Source organism: Piliocolobus tephrosceles, chromosome 13 (genome assembly GCF_002776525.5).
Source record: "Piliocolobus tephrosceles isolate RC106 chromosome 13, ASM277652v3, whole genome shotgun sequence".
NCBI classification, from domain to species: domain Eukaryota; kingdom Metazoa; phylum Chordata; class Mammalia; order Primates; family Cercopithecidae; genus Piliocolobus; species Piliocolobus tephrosceles.
In genome coordinates this window covers 97,109,311-97,131,699 of record NC_045446.1, presented here as the reverse complement: position 1 = coordinate 97,131,699, position 22,389 = coordinate 97,109,311, and the positions used below count along the sequence as shown (strand labels likewise).

The 22,389-nt window shown below is 35.5% G+C and overlaps 1 protein-coding gene across 2 annotated transcripts in view; it reads left to right on the top strand.

Moving 5' to 3' along the window:
* The window catches only part of CWF19L2 (CWF19 like cell cycle control factor 2), a 123,397-nt gene that overhangs the window by 89,507 nt on the left and 11,501 nt on the right, over positions 1–22,389 (top strand). For both annotated transcript variants that reach the window (XM_023208163.2, XM_023208164.2), the window contains 3 exons: positions 5,438–5,650; positions 10,065–10,181; positions 22,219–22,374. In XM_023208163.2, coding sequence (XP_023063931.2) covers positions 5,438–5,650; positions 10,065–10,181; positions 22,219–22,374 — 486 coding nt within the window. The remainder of the gene's footprint in view (positions 1–5,437; positions 5,651–10,064; positions 10,182–22,218; positions 22,375–22,389) is intronic.

The window sequence follows — 22,389 nt, the reverse complement described above, 5'->3', positions numbered from 1 at the left end:
TATCTGTGCATGGCTGTTTTGTTCACAAGCTTTGAGACAATGGTAGAAGTAGCTAGTGATAAGTCTTGTCATGTGGGACATAAGTATCCTTGCACTCCATATCTGTTTGCATACCTCTTCCCCAGACCTCCTTGTCATCAGTTCTCTTTTTGTGTTCTAAGTCCCTGACCATCCAGCCAAACATGATGTTGGGGAGTCCTCAAGACCACCTTTACTCCTGACACCAACTGCAAGTTCAGAGGCCCCTAAGGCCACTCTTGGGTTCAATATTTTACTGGAAGGACTCACAGAATTGACTAAAAGCTGTTACTCTCATGGTTAAAGTTGATTGCAGTGAAAGAATGCGGATTAAAGTTAGCGAATCCTCTCAACTCTTCCTCCTTAAGCCCTAAGCAGCCACTAATCTATTTTGTCTATAGATTTCCCTGTTCTCGACATTTCATATGAATGGAATCATAGAATAGTGTTTTTTTAAATGACTGACTTTTTTCACTTAGCATAATGTTTTTATAGATCATCCGTATTTTAACAAGTATCAGTACTTCATTCTTTTTATGGCCAAATAATACTGCATTGTGCGTACCACATTTTGTTTATCCATTCATCACTTGATGGACATTTAGAGTGTTTCCACCTTTTGGGTATTATGAATAATGCTGCTATGAAGATTCATGTACAATTTTTTGTGTGGGCATGTATTTTCGTTTTCCTTGGGTGTATATATCTAGCAGTGGAGTTTCTTTGTCGTGTGGTAACTCAACCTTGTCCAATCCGTGGCTTGTGGGCCACATGTGGCCCAGGACGGCTTTGAATGCAGCCCAACATAAATTTGTAAACTTTCTTAAAATATTATGAGCTTTTTGCGATTTTTTTTTTTTTTTTAGCTCATCAGGTATTGGTAGTGTCAGTGTATTTTATGTGGGGCCCAAGATGGTTCTTCTTCCAGTGTGGCCCACAGAAACCAAAAGATTGAGGACCTCTGTCGTAAGCTGTATGTTTAATATTTTATTAATTAATCTATGTTAAAATTTTGAGGAACTACCAGACTGTTTTCCAAAGCAGCTACACTATCTTACATTCCCATCAGCAGTGTATGAGGGTTCTGATTTTACCACATCCTTCACAACACTTGTTATTATCTGACTATTTGATTCTAGCCATCCTAATGAGTGTGAAATGGCTAACTCACTGTCATTTAGTTTGCGTTTATGGTGTACCAAATTGATTTTGTATAATATAATCAGCTTTTTAAAGGATTCTGTCTGAATGATGAAGAGGCATATTTTCATGCTCCTCTTTTCTTTCTTTATCTCCTTTCATCCAGCAGTTTTGTTCACTTTTTCCATCTTACGTTTAGTACATTCTCTACTATCTTTTACCAGTCTGTTAAAAAATGTTGATTGTTACTGTCAAATAACAAGAATATAGTAGGGTAGATGTCATAGAAGAGGTATATATGATAGATAAATTAAAAATATTTTGTGTCAAAGCCCAAAGAAAAGATAATGAATAAAAATGCAAATCATTTGAGGTTGTAGGAGGAGGGAATTAATTGTTCCTGGATCGGTGGGGACCATATTTCAGTTGTATTGAAGAATCAGTCAGACTTAATTGGGAAGACTGTATCATTTTCAATGTAAACACTGTGAATAAATCAGAGAGATTTGTCAACATCCATGAAAACTAGATTTAAGGGTAGAAATTCCATCTTCCATGTGTAAAACATTTGATTTATTTGTTTTGAATGTGTTCTCTGATCATTTATGAACTTTCCAAAAACACAGTGGGCTATATCATAGGAAGGCACAGTTATGTATGTATAAATGTGCTCCTGTTAATGTATTTTGGGTAAGATAAATACCTACTAGATATCTGCGTTCCCACTGATAAGCACCTTAACTTGATTTGGTATGTTTATTCAAGATGAAATAGGTTTTCTTGTAGCTCTTTATTCTGCTTCATAGACTATATTCACAATATACCCTTTCTGTGTTTCAAACATTAATTTCTTAAGGGAGAAAGCCTCACTTGTATGCCAGACACTCTGTAGTTTTGTAGTCAGACCGACTGGTTTCAATTCCTGGTTCTGTCCTTTAATAACTGTGTGATATTGATTACGTTACTTGGTTTCTGTTAGCCTCAGGTTTTAGTTTTTATTTTTGTTCTTGGTTTTGTTTTGTTTTTTTTTGAGACGGAGTTTCGCTCTTGTTGCCCAGACTAGCATGATCTTGGCCCACGGCAACCTCCGCCTCCCGGGTTCAAATAATTCTCTTGCCTCAGCCTCCCGAGTAGCTGGGATTACAGGCATGTGCCACCACGACTGGCTAATTTTTGTATTTTTAGTAGAGACGGGGTTTCCCCAGGTTGGTCAGGTTGGTCTCGAACTCCCAACCTCAGGTGATCCACCCACCTCCGCTTCCCAAAATGCTGGGATTATAGGCGTGAGCCACTGTGCCTGGCCTAGCCTCAGTTTTTAATCTGTCAAGTGAAAATAAAAATTTCTGTGTTGCAGAAATATTTGTATTAGAATTAATATCTAGCATGTAGTAGGATACTATTTCATGAAAATGATTAGTGACCAGTTCTGATATTTTTTAGAATGTAATGAATTATGGTTTAGATGAAGATATAAAGTTAAAATAAATTTAAAATAATAATTTGTTAGACAATGCAGTTTACATAAGTAGATAAACCTGGAAAAGTCAAGAAGTATATAAGGATTAATATGGAGAATATTGTGGAAGAAAAAAATAAATTGCTAGTAGAAACAAGGAAGTCAGTGTACTCTAAGAAATGGCTTGGTAATAATCTTTTTACCTGATTCTATCTGTCATGGTGTTAAAGAATTTTCTTCTGTTTACAATGGGTTTTACTTTTTCTTCTTTTTCTAGTTTCTTAAGGTTGCAGTTGGCATCATTGATTTGAGACCTTTCTTGTCTTTTAATACAGATATTTAATGCTATCATTTGCCCTCTAAATTCTGCTTTAGCAGCACACCACAAATTCTGATATGTGGTATTTTTGTTTTATTGCTGCTTAAAATCATTTCTCATTTTCTTTGTTGTTGTTGTTGTTGATTCATGGGTCATTTAGGAGTGCACAATACCAAGTATGTGGCAGTTTTCCAAAGATATTACTGTTACTGATTTTTATTCCATTGTGTTCAGAGAATATACTTTAAGTTACTAGAATCCTTTTAAATTTATTGAGACTTAAATTTATTGAGAATGTCATCTGTCTTGGTTGATGTTCCATGTACATATGAGAAGAACATATATTTTGCTGCTGTTGTCTGGAATTTCTATTAATGTCAATTAAGTCAAGTTGGTTGATAGTGTGTTTGAGTCTTCTATGTAGCTATTGCATTTCTGTTTGTGCTACCAATTATAGAGAGTGAGGTATTTAAAATCTGTGATTACAGTTGGGATTTATCTATTTGGCAGTTCTGTCAAGTTTGTTCTTACACATTTTGAAGCTCTGTTATTAGGTATATAAATTTTTGGATTGTTATGTCCTCTTAAAATTTTTCTTTCCAACTTATGTAATCTACAGAATGTATCCTCTTGATGTTATGACTCCTTTATCAGGTGACCCTTTATCATTCATAGTACTATATGCTATGAAATCTACTTTGTTTGACATATATAGAACTGCTCCATCTTCAAATCATTTAAAATGCTAACATCCAAGCGTCTTGCTATTGCTTTGTATTTGATGATAACACGTAGTTTTGTTTTTTTGTTGTTGTTTTTGTTTGTTTGTTTTTTGAGATGGAGTTTCACTCTTGTTGCCTAGTCTTGAGTGCAATGGTGCGATCTTGGCTCACTGCAACCTCCACCTCCCTGGTTCAAGCGATTCTCCTGCCTCAGCCTCTCGAGTAGCTGGGATTATAGGCATGCATCACCACACCCAGCTAATTTTGTATTTTTAGTAAAGACAGGGTTTCACCTTGTTGGTCAGGCTGGTCTCGAACTCCTGGACTTCGTGATCCGCCCACCTTGGCCGCCCAAAGTGCTGGGATTACAGGCGTGAGCCACCGGGCCTCGCCTGTTCTGTTTTTAAAACTTAGTGCTTTAATACTTCCATTACACTGAGTAATTTACATTACACTTAGTACTTTAGTACTTCTCTTACACTTAGTAGAAGCAGTGTAATGGAAAAAAAAGAAGACAAGTTAATGAGTATGATACAGTGTAGTCATCCTGAGACGGATGGCAGTACAAGTACACATTGGAGGGGTTTGCAGGATGGAGGAAGTTTATTTGATGGAAGTAACAGCTAACTCTTACAATAGAAATGAAAAATTAGTAGAATTAAACCTCGTGGGTTGACCCAGGAAGACACTTACTACAACTGATGAGACAGCCTGTCAGGAAATAAGGATGCCAAGGACAGAATAACTGTGCAGTCATGTGCCAATGTAGCAGGTATACATAAGTGTAAATGTGCTGTAATTCCTTATGGATGGCTGAGATAATAACATCTTTGCTTTCTGATAGTTTAATATACATGAACTTTGTTTCATGCACAAAATTATTAAAAATATTATATACAGTTACCTTAGGGCTATGCATTTAAGGTACATAGGAAACATAAATGAACTTCATTTTAGACTTATGTCCCATCCCCATGATACCCTATTATATATATGCAAATATTCCAAAATCAGAAAAAATCGGAAGTCTAAAACTCTTCTGGTTCCAAGCATTTTGGATAAGGGATACTCAGGCAGTATTGTATAACCATTGTAAAATGAGGAAATAAGGCATAGAGAGAGCACAGAGAAATTAAATAATACGTTCAAGATTATACATACAGGAGATAGAACTTTACCATGGTCATTTTGACTGTGGAATCTAAGCTTTAAACCATCATGACTTTTTGTATGTATGATTTAGTTGGCTTTCAAGTTCAAGAGTTTGAACATCATTCCGTACACAGTATAGAACTCTCTAAGTACCTAAGGAGGTACATAAAATAAGAAAATAAAATTTGTGTATTTGTGTTTTTGTATTTTGAACGCCTGAATCTGTCCATGGTTCATGTTAGGGGAGGTATGGAGAAGGTACCTGGAGATATGGTTAAAAAAAAGAAAAAAAGTTTCACATTCTATATAGTGTATATGTGAATTTTTAAAGTTACAGTTTTAACCTCTGTGATTCAGTTTCCTCATCTATTAGTTGAAAATGCTAATAGTCCCCACATGAACAAGTCATACAGATTTGTATGTAGTAAGTATTCAGTAAACTTTAGCTGTGGTGATGATGATGATAAATTGACTCTAGAAGATCAAACAAATATCAGTCATGTTTTTTCTTTTCCTTTAAATGTATGAGTTTTATCATAGAACTTACAGATACAGATTTAGGAAACCACAGTACAGTAAAATCTTAATCACTACCTTCTACTCTCTGTTACTGTTATTTTGGTTTTTCAGTTTATGGGAAAACCAGATGGAGACTATTACACCCTGGATGACATGTTTGTCTCCAAAGCAGCTGAGAGAGAACGTCTTGGTGAAGAGGAAGAGAACCAACGGAAAAAAGCTATTGCTGAGCATCGGAGTCTTGCTGCACAAATGGAAAAATGTCTGTATTGTTTTGACAGCTCTCAATTTCCCAAGCATCTTATTGTTGCAATAGGTGTTAAGGTAAGAAGTATTTATTATCCTTTGCTTACATTCTCATAGAACTTTTTTGTTTATTCATAGAATAACTTGAAGAAGTTTATTATTTTGTTTGTTTTACTTGTTTATTGGGTCTTTCCCCTAATAATTTTTAAGCTCTGTGAAGACAGAGGTAACTTTTGCTCTCCATTGTATACCAAGCATCTAGCCCTGGTGGTAGTACATAATAGTAATTCATTTCAATAAACACTTATTGATTTAATTCTTATATTAAGTAAATAATTTTTGTATACCTAATATATGCCATACCCTAATTAGTCACTGGGGAAAAGTTGAGAATCAGATAGACTTTTGGACCTTATGCCTAGGGAAATAAGGCAGTAAATAAAGTAATAATTGCCCTGATTTGAAAGAATCAATTGTCATAAAGCAAATAAAGTGAGGAAATGGGAGAAAATGATGGGGGTATTTTTTTCACAAGGTAGTCTAGAAGGCTTCTCTGAGGAACTTTAGTAAAGATGCATAAAATGGGAAGGACAAGTAACATGAAGAGAGGAATGGATGATGTTTCAGGAAGGACCGTCAGTGAAAAACCTTGAGGAGAAAATGAGCTTGGCATTGATGTAGCAGAAAGAAGGCAGGAGTGGAGTCAGTGAGAAAAGTAGAAGACGATGAATGAATGAATGAATGCTCGTTTCTGGAACGAATTTACATATACATATTTATGTTGTTTACTGTATACATACACATACGTACACATACCCCTAGTCTTTAATATCTTTAGGTTGTTGAGGTGATTAATTAATCAGTGTCCATTCTGACTTATTTTGATTTATTTTCTTATCTTCTTTTTCTTCTCTTTTCCTTTATACTTAACAAAAAGATAAATGTCAAAATCCCATTCAAAATTAAATACTTTTTAAAAATCCATCTTAACTAATTACTTATATTTATTTTTCTAAGTTCCTTTCCCAACTTTTACATAAATGACATGGTTGTAACTTAAATAAGAGTTATGTTCATTCTTTAATATTTTTGCCTGATTCTAGTCATCTACTTTTAAGTTGATTTAGAAAAAGAAACAAAAAACTGCGTGGTAATTCGTTCATTTACCAGGTATTTCCTGAGTATCTAGTGTTTGTCAGCCTCTAGTGCTAGGTACTAGAAATATAAATATGCCTAAAACCTCCTCAAGTTGCTTACAGCTTTATGGGGAGCAGGCAGACATAACCAGATCAATTTTAATGCAGTGATATAAACGCAGGAGTGTTATGAGAACACGAAGGAGGAATATTTAAGTTACTGTGGAGTTATCAAGGAAGGCTTTCTGGAAGAAGTATGTCTTGTGCTACATTTTAATGGTGGAATAGGATACATTGCAGTATTCAGGAAATACAGGACAACACAAGCAAAGACACTGAGGTGCACAACCACGTGGTTCATTCTGGGAACTGCAAGCTGTCTGAAGTGGGTATTACCCTTACTGGATCTCAGACCTTGTGAGTGTAAAGACTTTATACATCAGACCTGAGAATTATCTAGTCTTCCATTTATACCTTTAAGTGGGGTTAGAGGAGATATACTAGCATTCATACATAAACAAACTACACCAAAATTTAGTGGCTTAAGACAACTTTTAAATCACTCTGTTTCGTATGGTCTGTTGTCTTCCAGTAGGCTAGCATAGGCTTCTTCACATGGGAGCTAGGCTTGTTCCAACAGAATTAGCAGAAGTACACAAGGCCTCTTGAGGCATAGACTTGGAACTGACCACCATCATTTCTACCATGTTCTGTGGTGGCCCTCATGAGTCATAAGGCCAGTTTGTAACTCCACCTCTTGATGGGAGGAGCTACAGAGTAACATCGTGAAGGGTTACATGAAGTAGTGAATAACTAGATGCATTTGTGCAATCTACTTATTTGTGCAATCTACTACAGAAGACTTTCAGAATTTTTGCTTACACTCTCTTAAAATGCTATAATAGAGATGTCTTTGTCTGAAATGTTCTGTTCATTTCATGACTACTGTTTTTAGACCACTAGCAAATTCACATTTTAACCCAAATATCTCCTACAATTCTAGGTTCGTGTATCCAACCTACTTTTGCACTTGGATATCTAATAAACATCTCAAACTTAGGTGAAGTTCTAATACCCGTCTCCACCTTTACCTTTAGCTAACATTAACCTTCCCATAGTCTTCCTCTTTTTAGTAAAAGTCACTTTCATCCTCCAGTTGCTTGCATTAGACCTTGGAGTAATACTGAGTCCTTTACTTTCCCTCACTCCTTACTGTCCATTTCTAAATTCTGTTGGCTATATTTCAAAATACATTCCTGTTCTGACCACATTTCATAATCTTTATTTCTACCACCCTGGCTACTAGACTCCTGTAATAGTTTCCTAATGAGTCTTTCTGCCTCTTTCCTTCGCCCTTTCTCTATACAGTAGCAAGTGATCTTTTTGACTTTAAGTCAACATTAGTCAGTTCTGACCAAAGCCAGAATCCTTATTGTTGCCTATGAGGCCTGCAGGCCCAATTCTTTGTGTCACCTCACTGTCTGTCAGCCTTCCTCTCATCCTCTCAGCTTAGCCACACTGGCTGTCTGACAATCTGGAGAACACACTTGGTATGCATCCTCCTCACATGCTTTTCCCTTTGCCTGGGGGTTTCTTCCTGTGTCTACTCTTCCTTCCTTCACATATCTTTTCAGATGTTACCCTCGTAGGTAACTTTAAAGGGGGGCTTCCTAACTTCTCCCTAGACACGATCTATACCTTTTTCTACTTTATTTTTTTAGTACCCCTTATCACCCTCTGACATATTGTACATTTTACTTTACATTTACATTGTTTGTCTTTCTTCTTTCATGTCTTAGTTTGGGCTACTATAAAAAAATTCCATAGACTGGATGGCTAATCAGCAAGAGAAATTTATTGAAGTCAGTTCTGGAGGCTGGGAAGTCCAAGACCAAGGTGCTAGCAGGTTCAGTGTCTGGTGAGGTCCCACATCCTGGTTCACAGACAGCCATCTTATTGCTGTGTCATTACGTGGTGGAAGTGGCAAGCACGTTTCCTGGGGCCTCTTTATAAGGGAATTAATCCCATTCATGAGGACAGAGACCTAATCACCTTCCAAAGTCCCCTACCTCCAAATATTATCACTTGGGTGTTAAGATTCAACGTATACATTTTGGAGGCACACAGACATTCAATATATAGCACCCCGTAAGCTCCTTATGGGTAGGGATTTGTGTCCCTGCTCATTGTTGATTCCCTAGCATGTAGAACACTGCCTGGCATGTAATTGGCCCTCAGTAATTATTGATCAGTCAGTCGTAGCTCTGCTGTCTCTGTCAGATAAAAAAAGTATTGCTTTTTGTGTGTTCTAATTTATTTAGGTGTTACTTTATTTTCTCTTTTATGTTTCTATTATTGTTTTGAAAAACTGATTTTGATACCAATTTGGGTGATTTTTATGTTTATAATGCATTTAAAAATGAATTGTATTACAGCTCATTTGACCTATCGTTGACACTTGGACCTGGCTCTTTATCTCAGTGATTATGTAGAAAATTCAGTCATTTCTTTAAATATTTTATTTTCTAAATCTTGTAAGTTGTCTACAGACATATCCATGGCCCTTAATCTTTATTTCTTTTTCTTTTTTTTCATGAACATGTTTGTGAGGTTACTGTAATTTTAGGTAGATGTCCATGTGCACTCGTACTTTGTTCTCAGCAAAGTTTTAAACATTTGAGTTATTCTATTAAATAAACAATGTCTGCTTTGCAAAATATTTCTAGCTAAAACCCAGCAAAATATAACAGAAATAAGAATAAGATCAACCCCTTTGTAATGCTTTTATTCTCTGTATACATACTGATTAACCTTTTTTTTTTTTAAAAAAAAAAAAAGACAGTTTGTATATAATAGAAAAATAGCACTAGTTTTTAGGTAATAGATGTTTGTAAATAAATAGCAGTAAGGCCATTCCAAGGTCATATTCTCTTCCTTTTAGCTCAGTTTATTCTCTTCACTCAGCTAATCAGAGAAGGAAGGCCTGATAAACAGGCATCAGTTAGACCATTACCAGGCCATGTGTCTTTTTGTTTTTGTGAAAATTGTGTTGTTTCAAGGATTTTCAAGTATCTAGCTCCTTCAGATTAAGGATATTGTGTCATTCATTCTGCTCTTCTTTGCCTAATCTTAATCCTTGTCTGATGTATAAGATCTGTGCTCTAAATTTTCAGTTTATTAAAAACCATCCTGATGCCTTTAAAAATATTAAATATCTTTAAAAATATTAACACTTACAAAAGCAATTAAGTATTCTTCATTAAATATTCATCTTTTTTTTTTCTACTAGGGGTTCATCTGTTATAACTGAGAATAAAGAGCAGTAACATTTCACCTTTTGTACTTCTCCCCCGTAGGTTTATTTATGTTTACCCAACGTACGGTCTCTTACTGAGGGGCACTGCCTGATAGTCCCTTTGCAGCACCATAGAGCAGCTACTTTATTGGATGAAGACATCTGGGAGGAGATCCAGGTCAGCATGATAAATGTTCATTATCATTTTAAAACTCATGAGCAATTTTTGTAAATTATTGTGATACATTCCAATAGGTTTTATACCTTCATTTAATGATTTTAGTTTCTAAACTTAAACACGTGTGTTTTCATAGTTGTATCCATCTGTGGATCATGGTGTTTCCATCATTATTTCCTTGCGTGCTCCAGATTTTGAGACCTTTTATCTTCGAAATAAACTGGGACAAAGTAATAATTATTTTTACTTAAAAAATCAGCCTAAGATTTCAACACTTCTTTTGTAGCATGAAAGAATCATTCTTACACAGTAAGCCAATAAATTGTGGCTAAAAGGAAAGACATTTTCAGATAATGAAAATAAATTTGAGGAGGCAGAGGTTTATATTTAGCAGTTGCCGTATTTTCCTGTGATAGAATTGGCCTTCTCTGCTGCTGTGTTTTTGTGGTGATTTTGTTACTAGCTTTAATTTCTGCTTTTTCCTTCATAATCTGGCCCAGCTTTTGGATTCATGGATTTGTTTTTGTGGCTGATGCTTTAAGAGAGTGAAAGGCACAACATGGGTGAAATTGTTGCTGAATTATTTCAAGACCTGATAATGACTAGGAAAGAAAGGAAGAAAACACTTTATTTTTCTAATGCCAGATAACTGAATAGGGGCTACGGGGAGCCTTAATTAGAAAATGTGAAAATTGTAAGTTAGCGGTGCGCAAAAGACGACTAGTCTTTGCAGCATGCTGATAAGTATGTCAAAAGAAGAGATGTTTTGATGGCATTTAATGAAATTTAGTCTTGTATACCTTGTAATTTTAAAGTTTATGCTGTGAAAGTTAAAAGGGTAGATTGTTTTATTGCATCTGCAACCAGGCAAAAGTAAGAATGTAAGTATTTTTGATGTGAAAGTTTAGGTTTTCCTAGTAGTGGATGCCAGTACCAGTAGGTAATTTAAGGTGGAAAGTATGGGAATTCAGTTCTTAGAATTATTTTAGAACATTTCCAGGGTGCCTTTTAAAAATGTATACATATAAAACTGATTTAACTTAGAGCAAAGTGCAGTGCGAAAAATATTTTAAGAAATTGGGAATACAGTGTGCATGTTTTCTATTTCTATAAGAAATCAAGCTGCTTGATGAAAACAATTTAAGTGGATGAAGATTTTTATTCAGTTTAACAGATATTGAGTACACGAATATAATATTTTAGGTGCTGTAAGAAATGAAGAGATCAAGTAGTTCATTAATTCTGCCAAAATAGATGGTGTATTTCTAGTATAGTTTACATTATAGTTTAGCAGATTTTGGAAGCCAAAGGTATTATGGAAAACTGGGAAAGAGGAAAAGCCAAATTGTTTTATGCAGATAATGGTGTAATAACTACTTTTGTGTAAGAAAGGAAAATAATTGTTAGAAGTTATAAATTATTGTAGGCTAGTACACTAATGAAATATATGAATCCTAGCTTGAAGAAGTACAGTTTGCTGTTGTTGTTGTTGTTGTTATTTTACTTTGAAAATATGTACAGCTCAAATTAATTCTACCCTAGTGAATATCTTTGATTATTCACCTCTTTTATTGGATATTATTAAAAAAAAATTTGACTTAGCGCAAAATGTTGTTGCCAAATGTTGTAATGCAGGAGCCACTTCTTTCAAGTGGTTTTAAAAATCACTAGTATCTAGTAATATTTAAATGTAGTTTTAGACTTCCTATTTAATATAAAATGCAGAGATGTTTCAGCATAGCATACTTGACTAATCACACATTTTAAATAAGATCCAAATTGCTGGTTTTGTTAAATATATAGTGAAACTTGGTTCCCTCTAAGTTTATTGTTACAATTTTTACAAATTTTCTTGAACATATGCTGTAATCAAACACTGTAAGCCCATTTAAAAATATCCCAAATTGGTAGGTGGGGATAAAGGAGGATCACTGATGCTTACATACAGTGAACTTCAATGTGGAGTGATATGTGGGGCCATTTCATTAGGAAGCAGCCAATGTTAGTACCTTTAGATCTTTTTCTTGGGGCTGTAGCCAGACCTTCAGAAAAGACTCTCAATCTCCTGTCATCTAAGCCTGCTTGCCAGTGTTCTGGGAGCTGAATGGGGGAAGAAGACTGGAGGTGGCAGTGGTGAACATGTATGGACATTAAGTAACTTTTCTGATAACACCCTTGTTTTCAGACTGTAAACTCTCAGCTGTGTCTGGTTTTCTAGCTCAGCTACCTTGTTTTACTTTTTCCAGAGGATAATCCTGCAGCATTCTAATGATGAGGAGGGGATCTGGCATGTGGATTGCTTTTTTAATAGGCTTTCCTCTAAGTCATCTGTTTTTAGCCATACCTTCACCTCCACTTCCATAAGTACTTGGTGCTGCCAACTCCTGAGCCTGTTGAAGGTTCTGCAGTGTAGCATGGGTTTCTTCTTTGCTGTCCCTGCTAACCTTCTTTCTCCTCCCCAAGGTATGAGCCAACTTTCTAGCATTTAAGTCAGTTCTTATGGAGTGATCTGATTTGTCATTGTGTTTTCTCTCATTTCCTTTGTTCAAGTAGCTTATGCCTTTTAAACAATTGTTTTAATTCATTTTTGAGGTGTTACTCTGTGGAGAGAGTAATAAATGAGTTCTGTTCTATCACATAACATTTACCTTGGGATAACTTGATAACTTTATATTTAAACATGTTATACTTTAAATCATGGCATTAATATTCCAAAATCAGTCCTACATAGCGTTAATAGTTTTAAGGAGTACTTTAATTTTAATGTCAAAATTATGTATTCATACGTACTTGATTTTTTTATACTGTAGTGATACGAAAGGACCTGAAACATTCTGCAGTATAGTTTCCTTAAACTGATTATAAGAAATTGTAGTCTGGATGCATTAACTAAATGAGGAATGGGCAATTAGATGAATAATGGTAGGTTAGAAATGTAGAAAGTAGCGGTTACCCAAAGAATGAAGTGCTTTTTGCTAGGAATATGGGAGTTTCATGTCATCTCCATAATGTGGAAACTCTATGTCTCTCTTAAATATAAAACAGTTGATTTATCTTATGATATGGAACTACAAAAAGTTCCCCACTATTTAGTTGTTACATAACTTTTTTAAAAATGAATATTTTTGTATAGCGTATTTATTATTGAGTATGGAGAAGATCATGCTTTTGGTAGAGTTGATCAAACTCAAATTATTCCATTAAACTCATGTTTGTAAATTAAAATGTTCTATATATATGTGTGTGTATAGAGAGAGAGAGAAAGAGGAGAAGTACTTAAATGTGTGTGTATCCTCCTTGGAGCTATTTAGTATGAGGTTTATATATTTTATAATACAGAACCATTCTTGCAACACTAATTTAGTATTTTTTCAGTTTTTGTTTATAATTCATGACATTTTGAGTCTGCCTTCTTCGCTATTCTCCAGATAAATATAGAACAGTCATCCAGTAATTAAGCCAGAAAGGGAGTATGAACAAACATGAAGTAAGGATGTTTGTGAAGTAATTTTTGGATTATTTAAACATGTATTATTATTGCTGTTGCTTTCTATGTACATCTTTTCTTCTTTGAGAAAGTTTGGGTTACAAATATATAGTTCCACTCTGTTAACGATTTTCCTTTTTCTAGTATATAAGGTTATCTTCTCACTCTAGGACTAGATATTGAAATAACTAACAGTAAAGGTTTTTTTAATAAATAAAAGTTTATCAGCATAGTAACAAGTAACAAAATAGAGACAATCTGAAAAGCTGTCATAATACCAAATTTGTATGTTTTCCTATTTGATTCTGTTTTTTAGTTTTTTTTTGTGCAAGTAACACTAGGCACGTGAAGGTATCGATGAGTGGAAACCATGTGGGGAGGAGACACAAGGCATGGCTTCTCCTCCCAGTCAGGATAGTATCAGTGGAAGCCTAGTGGGAACCTAGAACTCGCATCTGCTACCCAGCAGTAATGAGTCGCCTCTGCCATTTTTGAGTGTCAACAGAGGCCAAGTTGGGAACCTGATCTTCCATCCCCATATGGCAGTAATGAGGTAGTATCTCTCTTTCTTCTGATGGAGCAGTATGAGGAAAAGCCGTATAAAATGGAAAATTTAAACAAGATCCAGTCTCTTAATTCTCAAAATGTCCAGATTTCAATTGAAAATTACTATAGAGACAGTCTCAACTAGGATGGAAAAGGTAATCAGTAGACACCAACACCAAGATAACAGAGATGTCCTAATTATCTGACAAAGATTTTAAAGCAGCCTTCATAAAAATGCTTCAACAAGCAATTAGGAAAATACAACAAGCGCTATAAGGAAAATACAATTTGAATGACAGCGTATTTCTCACTAGAAACCATGGAGGCCAGAAGGAAGTAACACATTTCTCAAGTGCTGAAAGAAAATAATTGTCAAGCAAGAATTCTGTTTCTAGTGAAAATATCCTTCAGGAATATGGGAGAAAATCAAGACATTGTTAGGTGATGGAAGGAGAAATTGTCATCAGCAGAGCTGATGACTTTAGGTCTATTCTTTTAGGATACTAAAAGAATAGCTAAAGGAAGTTCTTTAATCTGAGAGGAAATGATAAAAGAAAAAATGCTGGAAAATCAGGAAGGAGGAAAGAAGTTTCGACTAAAGAAGAGGAGAAGCTAATATGATAGAAGCAGAGACTGAAATGATGCAGCCACTAGCCAAGAAATGCTGGCAGCCCCCAGAAAGTTTTTTTGAGATGGAGTCTTACTCTCACCCAGGCTGGAGTGCAGTGGCATGATCTTGGCTCACTGCAACCTCTGCCTTCTGTGTTCAAGTGATTCTTGTGCCTCAGCTTCCTGAGTAGCTGGCACTATGGGCATGCATCACCACACCTGGCTAATTTTTGTATTTTTTGTCGAGATGGGGTTTCACCATGTTGTCCAGGCTGGTCTTGAACTCCTGACCTCAGGTGATAAGCCTGCCTCGGCCTCCCAAACTGCTGGGATTACAAACGTGAGCCACCGCTCCTGGTGTCTCATGTGTTTCCAAATGTATGTAGAGAAAGTATTTAAGACAATTCTAACTGAGGAAGAGTAAAGGGACATAAAGGGAAGTAAGGTGTCTATATTTTATTTGCATTGGTAAAGTGGCCCCAGTAGACTGCAGTTAAATATATATGTATGTATATGTAATGCCTTGAAGCAGCTCTTAGAACCACTTTAAAAACTATACAAATTGACAGACTGTAAAACACTACTGATAAATCAAAATGGAATTCTAAAAATGTTCAAGTAACCATTAGAAGACAGGAGAAAGGAACCAGAAAAACAATAGAAAGAACAAACAGAAAACAAAAAAATAAAAATAGAATATCTCTACTATATCAATAAACAGTATATCAGTTAAAAGATAGTTTAGTAGAGGGGATTTCATAACTCAACTATATCCTGTCTGCAAGAACTCATTTCAAATGTAATAATACCATAAGTAGAATAATATAAAAAGATGGAAATATATATATTATGCAGTCATTAATGAAAACAAAGCATTTATGCCAGATAGAGTAGACATTAGAGCAGAGGAAATTACCAAAGAAGAGAGACACATTACATAATGGTGAGAGGGTCAATCCACCAAGAAGACATAGCAGTCCTAAATGTACATACGCCAACACTGAGGCACAAAATGTGTAAAACAAAAACCGAATGAACTGAAGGAAAAAACGGACAAATTCATAATTATTGTTAGAGACTTCAGCACCTCCCCCCATTTTAACAATTGATGCAACAACCAGACTGAAAATCCTCAAGAATATAGAAGAACTTAAAAATGCCATTGCACGAGTTTCCTGTTGTTGCTGTAACAAATTACCACAGAGTTAGTGCCTTAAAACTATAGAAGTGTATTTTCTTATGGTTCTGGAGGTCGGTTTCCAAATGAGTCGTATGGGGCTAAAGTCAAGGTATCGACTGGACTGGTTCCTTCTGGAGACTCTGGAAGAGAATCTATTCCTTACCTCTTCTAGTTTCTAGGGGCTGGCAGCATTTCTTGGCTTGTGGCTGCATCATTTCAGTCTCTGCTTCTGTCATCATATTGCCTTCTCCTCTTCTTTAGTCACAACTTGCTCTGCCTCCCTCTTATGAGGAAACTTCTAATTACATTTAAGATATACCCAGGCAATCCAGGATAATCCTCCTGTCTCAAGATTCTTAATTATATCTGAAAAGTCTCTTATGCCATATATGGTAATGTTGTTAGGTTCTTGGGAATAGGACCTGGATATCTTTGGGGGCCATTAGTCAGACTACTATAACCATCAGTCAGCAGGATTTAATCAATATTTGTATAGCACTCCACTCAACAATATTAGAAAACATTTTTTTCAGAGTATAGACTCTTATCTTGCCACAAAACTAACTTCAACAAATTTAAAACAATTGAAAGCATACAGAGTGCATTCTCTGACCACAGTGGAATCAAACTAGAAATTAATAACAGAATGATAATAGAAAATTTTCCAAATACTTAGAAATTAAATAATACACTTCAATAGAGCTTAAAAAGAAGTTTCAGGAGAAATTTAAAAAATAATAATCGAATTGAATTACAGTGAAATTACAACATGTTAAGATTTATGAGGCACAGCTAAGTGAGTGCCAAGAGATAAATTGATAGCACTAAGTACTTATAGAAAAGAGGAAAAACTTTCACCTCAAGAACCTGGAAAAAGAAGCGCAAAGTACATCCAAAGCAAGCAAAAGGACAGAAATAATAAAGATAAGAGCAGAAATCAATGAAATTGAAAATAGAAAAATCATAGAGGAAATCAATGAAATGAAAATTGGGGTTTTAAAAAAGATAAATTAATAAACTTCCGGCAAGACCAACAAAGAAAAAAAATTGAGAAAAAACAAGTTACCAATATCAGAAATAAAACAGTATTAGTATAGATTTTGCAATCATCAAAAAGATAATAAGGGAATAATATCAAAAAGATATTAAGGGAATAATCTGGATGTAATGGATCAGTTCTTTGAAATGCAAACTGTTACAACACACTCAATATGAAACAGACAATTTGAACAATCTTTTAACTAATAAGAGAGTGGACTTCATAATGTAACACTTCTAAAAAATTAAATCTCCAAACCCAGAAGGTTTCATTGGAGAATTTTATGAAACTTTTAAAGAATTGACACTAATTTTATATAATCTCTTGAGGAAAGAACACTTTCCAATTCATTCATATTGGGAGTTTGTATTATCCTGATACCATGAGTTAGTGTTATCCTCATACCACATGACAATTAAATAAAATAACTACAGCTCAATATCCTTTGTGAAGAGAGGTGTAAAAATTATTAGCAAAATATTGGCAAATAGAGTTTGGCAATATATAAAAACAATAACACACTATGTCCAAGTGGGGCTTATACCACGTATGCAAGACTGGTTCAATATTAGGTAATAAATCATTATAATCCACTATATTCATATCAATCAGTGAAGAAGAAGAAGCATTTGATGAAATTCCTACTCATTTATGATAAAAACTCTCAGAATCAAAGATTAAAGACTGCCTGAAGGAAGCTTATCTAAAGCTTATTCTCTCCATAAGAAACATCACATCACAGTGTTGTGTTAAGGAACACCAGATGGCACTTCAGTAATGTGCGTAGGGTCCAGTTTGAATAGAGAAATCAACAACAAAAAGCACAAATATGTGGAAATGTGGCACTAAATAGACCCTGAAGAGCGCACGTGTTTACATTGAGAATTGAAACAGGGCAGACCATTGCTTTGTTCAACTTTGGTTGGGAATGTGTGTGTCAGGTGACTCAACTGTTTCACCACTCTGCAGTTGCCTGTGAAAGATCTCAAAAATGACGTGAGAATTGATTTGGAAGGCAAATTTGTAAATATGGAATCCACAAGTTCTGAGGATGGACTAAAATACAAATCTAACAAAACATGTCCATGTTTTGTATGCTAAAAACTACAAAACACTGATAAGAGAAATTTCAAAAATAAAACAAATGTAGATATACCATGTTTATGGATTAGGAGAGTCAATATAGTAAAGATGACAGTCTTTCTCAAATTAATATACTAGTTTAACACAATTTTTATCAAAATCCCAGCAAGATTTTTTGTAGGTATAGATAGAATTATTCTAAACTTTATATGGAAAGGCAAAGGAACCAAAATAGTGAAAACGATTTTGAACAAGAAGTTGCAAGAATCAGCCTTACCTGATTACTGGTGATATATAATAAGCAAGATTATTGCATATCTACAGTAATCAAGATTATGTGATATTGGTGGAGGCATAGACATATAGATTAATTAAACCAAATAGAGAACCCAGAAATAGACACAACCAAATACTCTCAACTGAATTTGACAAAGGTGCAAAAACAATTCAGTGGAAAAGGGATAGCCTTTTCATTAAATGGTGCTGGAGCAATTGGACATGCATAGCAAAAAACTGAGTATCAGCTTAAACCTCATACCTTATATAAATATTAACTCAAAACAGAACACAGCCCTCCGTTGTATAGTGGAGCACAGCACTCCAGTGTAAAGTGCAAAACTATAAAACTTTTGGGAAAAAAACAAGATAAAATTGTCAAGATCTTGGGTACACAGAGTTCTTTGACTTGACACCAAAAGTATAATCCATGGGAACAAAAATTGATAAATTGAGCTTTGTCAAATTAAAAACTTTTGTTCTGCAAAATACTCTGATATGAAGATGAAAAGACAAATTATAGACTAGGAGAAAATATTTGCAAACCACATACCTGATAATGGATTTGTATCTAGAATATATAAAGAATATTTTTATATCTAGAATGTCAAAACAGTGAAAACAAAGAATCCAATTAGAAAATTGGCCAAGCACGGTGCCTCACACCTGTAGTCCCAGCACTTTGGGAGGCTGAGGTGGGTGGATCACCTCAGGCCAGCAGTTGGAAACCAGCCTGGCCAACATGGCAAAACCTCGACTCTACTAAAAGTACAAAAATTAGCCAGGCGTGGTGGGGCACGTCTGTAATCCCAGCTATTTGGGGGCTAAGGTGAGAGAATCACCTGAACCTGGGAGGCAAAGTCTGCAGTGAGTTGAGATCGCACCATTGCACTCCAGCCTGGGTGACAGAGCGAGAGTCCGTCTCAGAAAAAAGAAAAAAAAAAGGATAAATGACATGAAGAAACATTTTGCTGAAGAGGATATATATTAATAGATGGCAAATAAGCATATAAAAATGCTGTTAGGAAAATGCAAATTAAAATCACAGTGATAAATTAGACCTATCAAAATGTCAAATAAAACACATTGACAACCCCAGATGCTGGCCAGAATATGGAGAAACAGAATTGCTCTTCTGTTGTTGGTAGAAATGTAAACTAGTATGACCACTTTGGAAAACAGTTTGGCAGTTTTTTAAAATGTGAAATATGCAACTATCGTAGGACTGAAGTCTTGCACTTCTTAGCATTTATTTCAGAGAAATGGAGTTATATTTCCCCAAAAACCTGTGCACAAATATTCATAGCAGCTTTATTTGTAATAACCAAAAACTGGAAGTACCCCAGATATTCTGTAAAGGTAAATGGTTAAACATACTGGGTACATCCATTTCAGTAATACTCTCAGCAATGGAAAAGAATGAATTGTTGATACATGAAACAACCTGGGTGGATCTCCAGAGAATATGCTGATTGAAAAAAGCCTGATGGCTACTATTAAAAAGTCAAAAAACAACAGATGCTGGTGAGGTTGTAGAGAAAAAGGAATGCTTATACACTACTTGTGGGAGTGTAAATTTGTTCAACCATTGTGGAAAACAGTGTGACAGTTCCTCAAAGAGGCAGAAATACCATTTGACCTAGCAATTCCATTACTGGGTATATACCCAGAGGAATATAATTCATTCTGTTATAAAGATACATGCACATGTATGTTCATTGCAGCACTATTCACAATAGCAAACACATGGAATCAACATAAATGCCCATAAATGATAGATTGGATAAAAAAAATGTGGTACATATACACCATGGAATAGAATGCAGCCATTAAAAGGAATGAGATCATGTCCTTTGCAGGGACATGGATGGAGTTGGAAGCCATTATCCTCAGCAAGCTTATGCCAGAACAGAAAACCACACACCACATGTTCTCACTTATAAACGGGAGCTAAATGATGAGAACACCTGGTCACATGGTGATGAGGAACAACACACACTGGAGCCTGTCAGTGGGTGGGAGGTGGGAGGAAGGAGAGCATCAGGAAGAATAGGTGATGGTTGCTAGGCTTAATACCTAGGTAATGGGATGATCTATGCAGCAGACCACCATGGCACACGTTTACCTATGTAACAAACATGCACATCCTGCACATGTGTCCCTTGAACTTAAAATAACAGTTGAAGAAAAAAAAAAGCCTACCTCAAAAGATTACATGGTTTTATTTATGTAACATTCTTGAAATGTCAGAATTAAAGAAACCAGGAACACATTAAGGCTGAAGGCAGCAGAAGGGGGAATGGGGACTGGGTAGGGTGTGGAATGACTGTGACTGTAAAAGGGTAACAGGAGCTGGCCATGGTGGCACGAATCGTTAGTCCCAGCTACTCAGGTGGCTAATGGGGGGCGACTGCCTGAGCCTGAGTATGAGGTTGTAGTGTGCTATGATTGCACCTGTGAGTAGCACTGGTGCTTCAGCCTGGGCGACACAGCATAACCACATCAGTAAAAATAAAAGAAGAAGAGAAGTAAAAGGGTAACAGGCAAGATCTTTATGAACGGTGTTGGAATTACTCTCAGTGTTGACTGTATCAATGTGAATATCCTGGTTGTGATATTACAGTATAGTTTTATAAGATGTTACTTTTGGGGAAACTGAGTAAAGGGTACATGGAATCTCTCTGTGTTATTTCTTTTAACTACATGTGATCTGTAATTACCTCAAAACAAAATGTTTAAATAAAATATTAAAAAGTTATAAGTCAAGCTGACAAATCTAAATAAAATACATTTTATCTTCCTACTTAAATATACTTTCATAACATCTTACAAGGCCAACTTTAGCTTAGAATTCTTAGACACCTTGATCTTGAACTCCTGATCTCAGGTGACCTACCCACCTTGGCCTCCCAAAGTGCTGGGATTACCCACCACGCCCATCCAGAATTCTTAGACACCTTGAGGGGTTCACAGTAAGACATGGTGATGTGGACAGAACTGGGCTCTGGCATCCAGCCTTCAGCCTGCTCCCCTTTCTTTCAATCCCTAGCTCCATCGTTTATTACAAGGGGTGTCATGTGAATGCATGTAGACATCCTGGACCACTCAGCTCCGTTCAGCCACCCTCTACAAACAGCTGCCCCTTAGGCCTAGGAGTGTGAAATACACACACACACAACACACACAAAGACAACTGATTATATGTGTATGTATAGTTGCATATAGTGTATAATAATGGTTAGTTCCTTGGGAAGAGAAAACCCTATTTTCAACTTTAGTGTATTTGGCTTTCATATACTTTATAGGACTGCATTATATGTGAAAATAGAGGACTACCTGAATATGCAAGGTTATTAGTGATGGGTCAGCAGAAATAGGGAACCAACAAATGCAGCATAGGAAAACAATTGGGAGTGAATTCTCATGTATTTCTGAGTTTAAGGATGCCCATCTGCTCAGAGTACCTCTTTTGGCTTATGGATGTTTTCCTATGATTGTTCTGGCTGTTCTTCATATTTTACCACCTAAATTTGATTTTTATCTCTTCTTTCTCTCATTTTACTGAAACTATTTCTAATATATACATAGTGGGTTTCAGTTTTTTAAAAAAATCTTGCTTAAACATATGAAATTATATAGTAGATTTAGAAAGTAAAGCAACTATAACATTGCAGAGTTCAGATATTACTATTTATTTATTTTTCATTTTAAAGGGATTTGTACTTTTTTATTAAAGTTTTCATATTTCAGATCTCTTGAAAATGCGTTATTTTGAATCGCCTTTAAGTGTTTTATTTACCTAGTTCTTTTGTTTCAGATGTTCAGAAAATCATTGGTAAAGATGTTTGAAGATAAAGGATTAGACTGCATCTTTTTGGAAACTAATATGGGCATGAAGAAACAGTACCACATGGTTTATGAATGCATTCCTCTGCCCAAGGAAGTGGGCGACATGGCTCCCATCTATTTTAAGGTATTTATAAGTAGT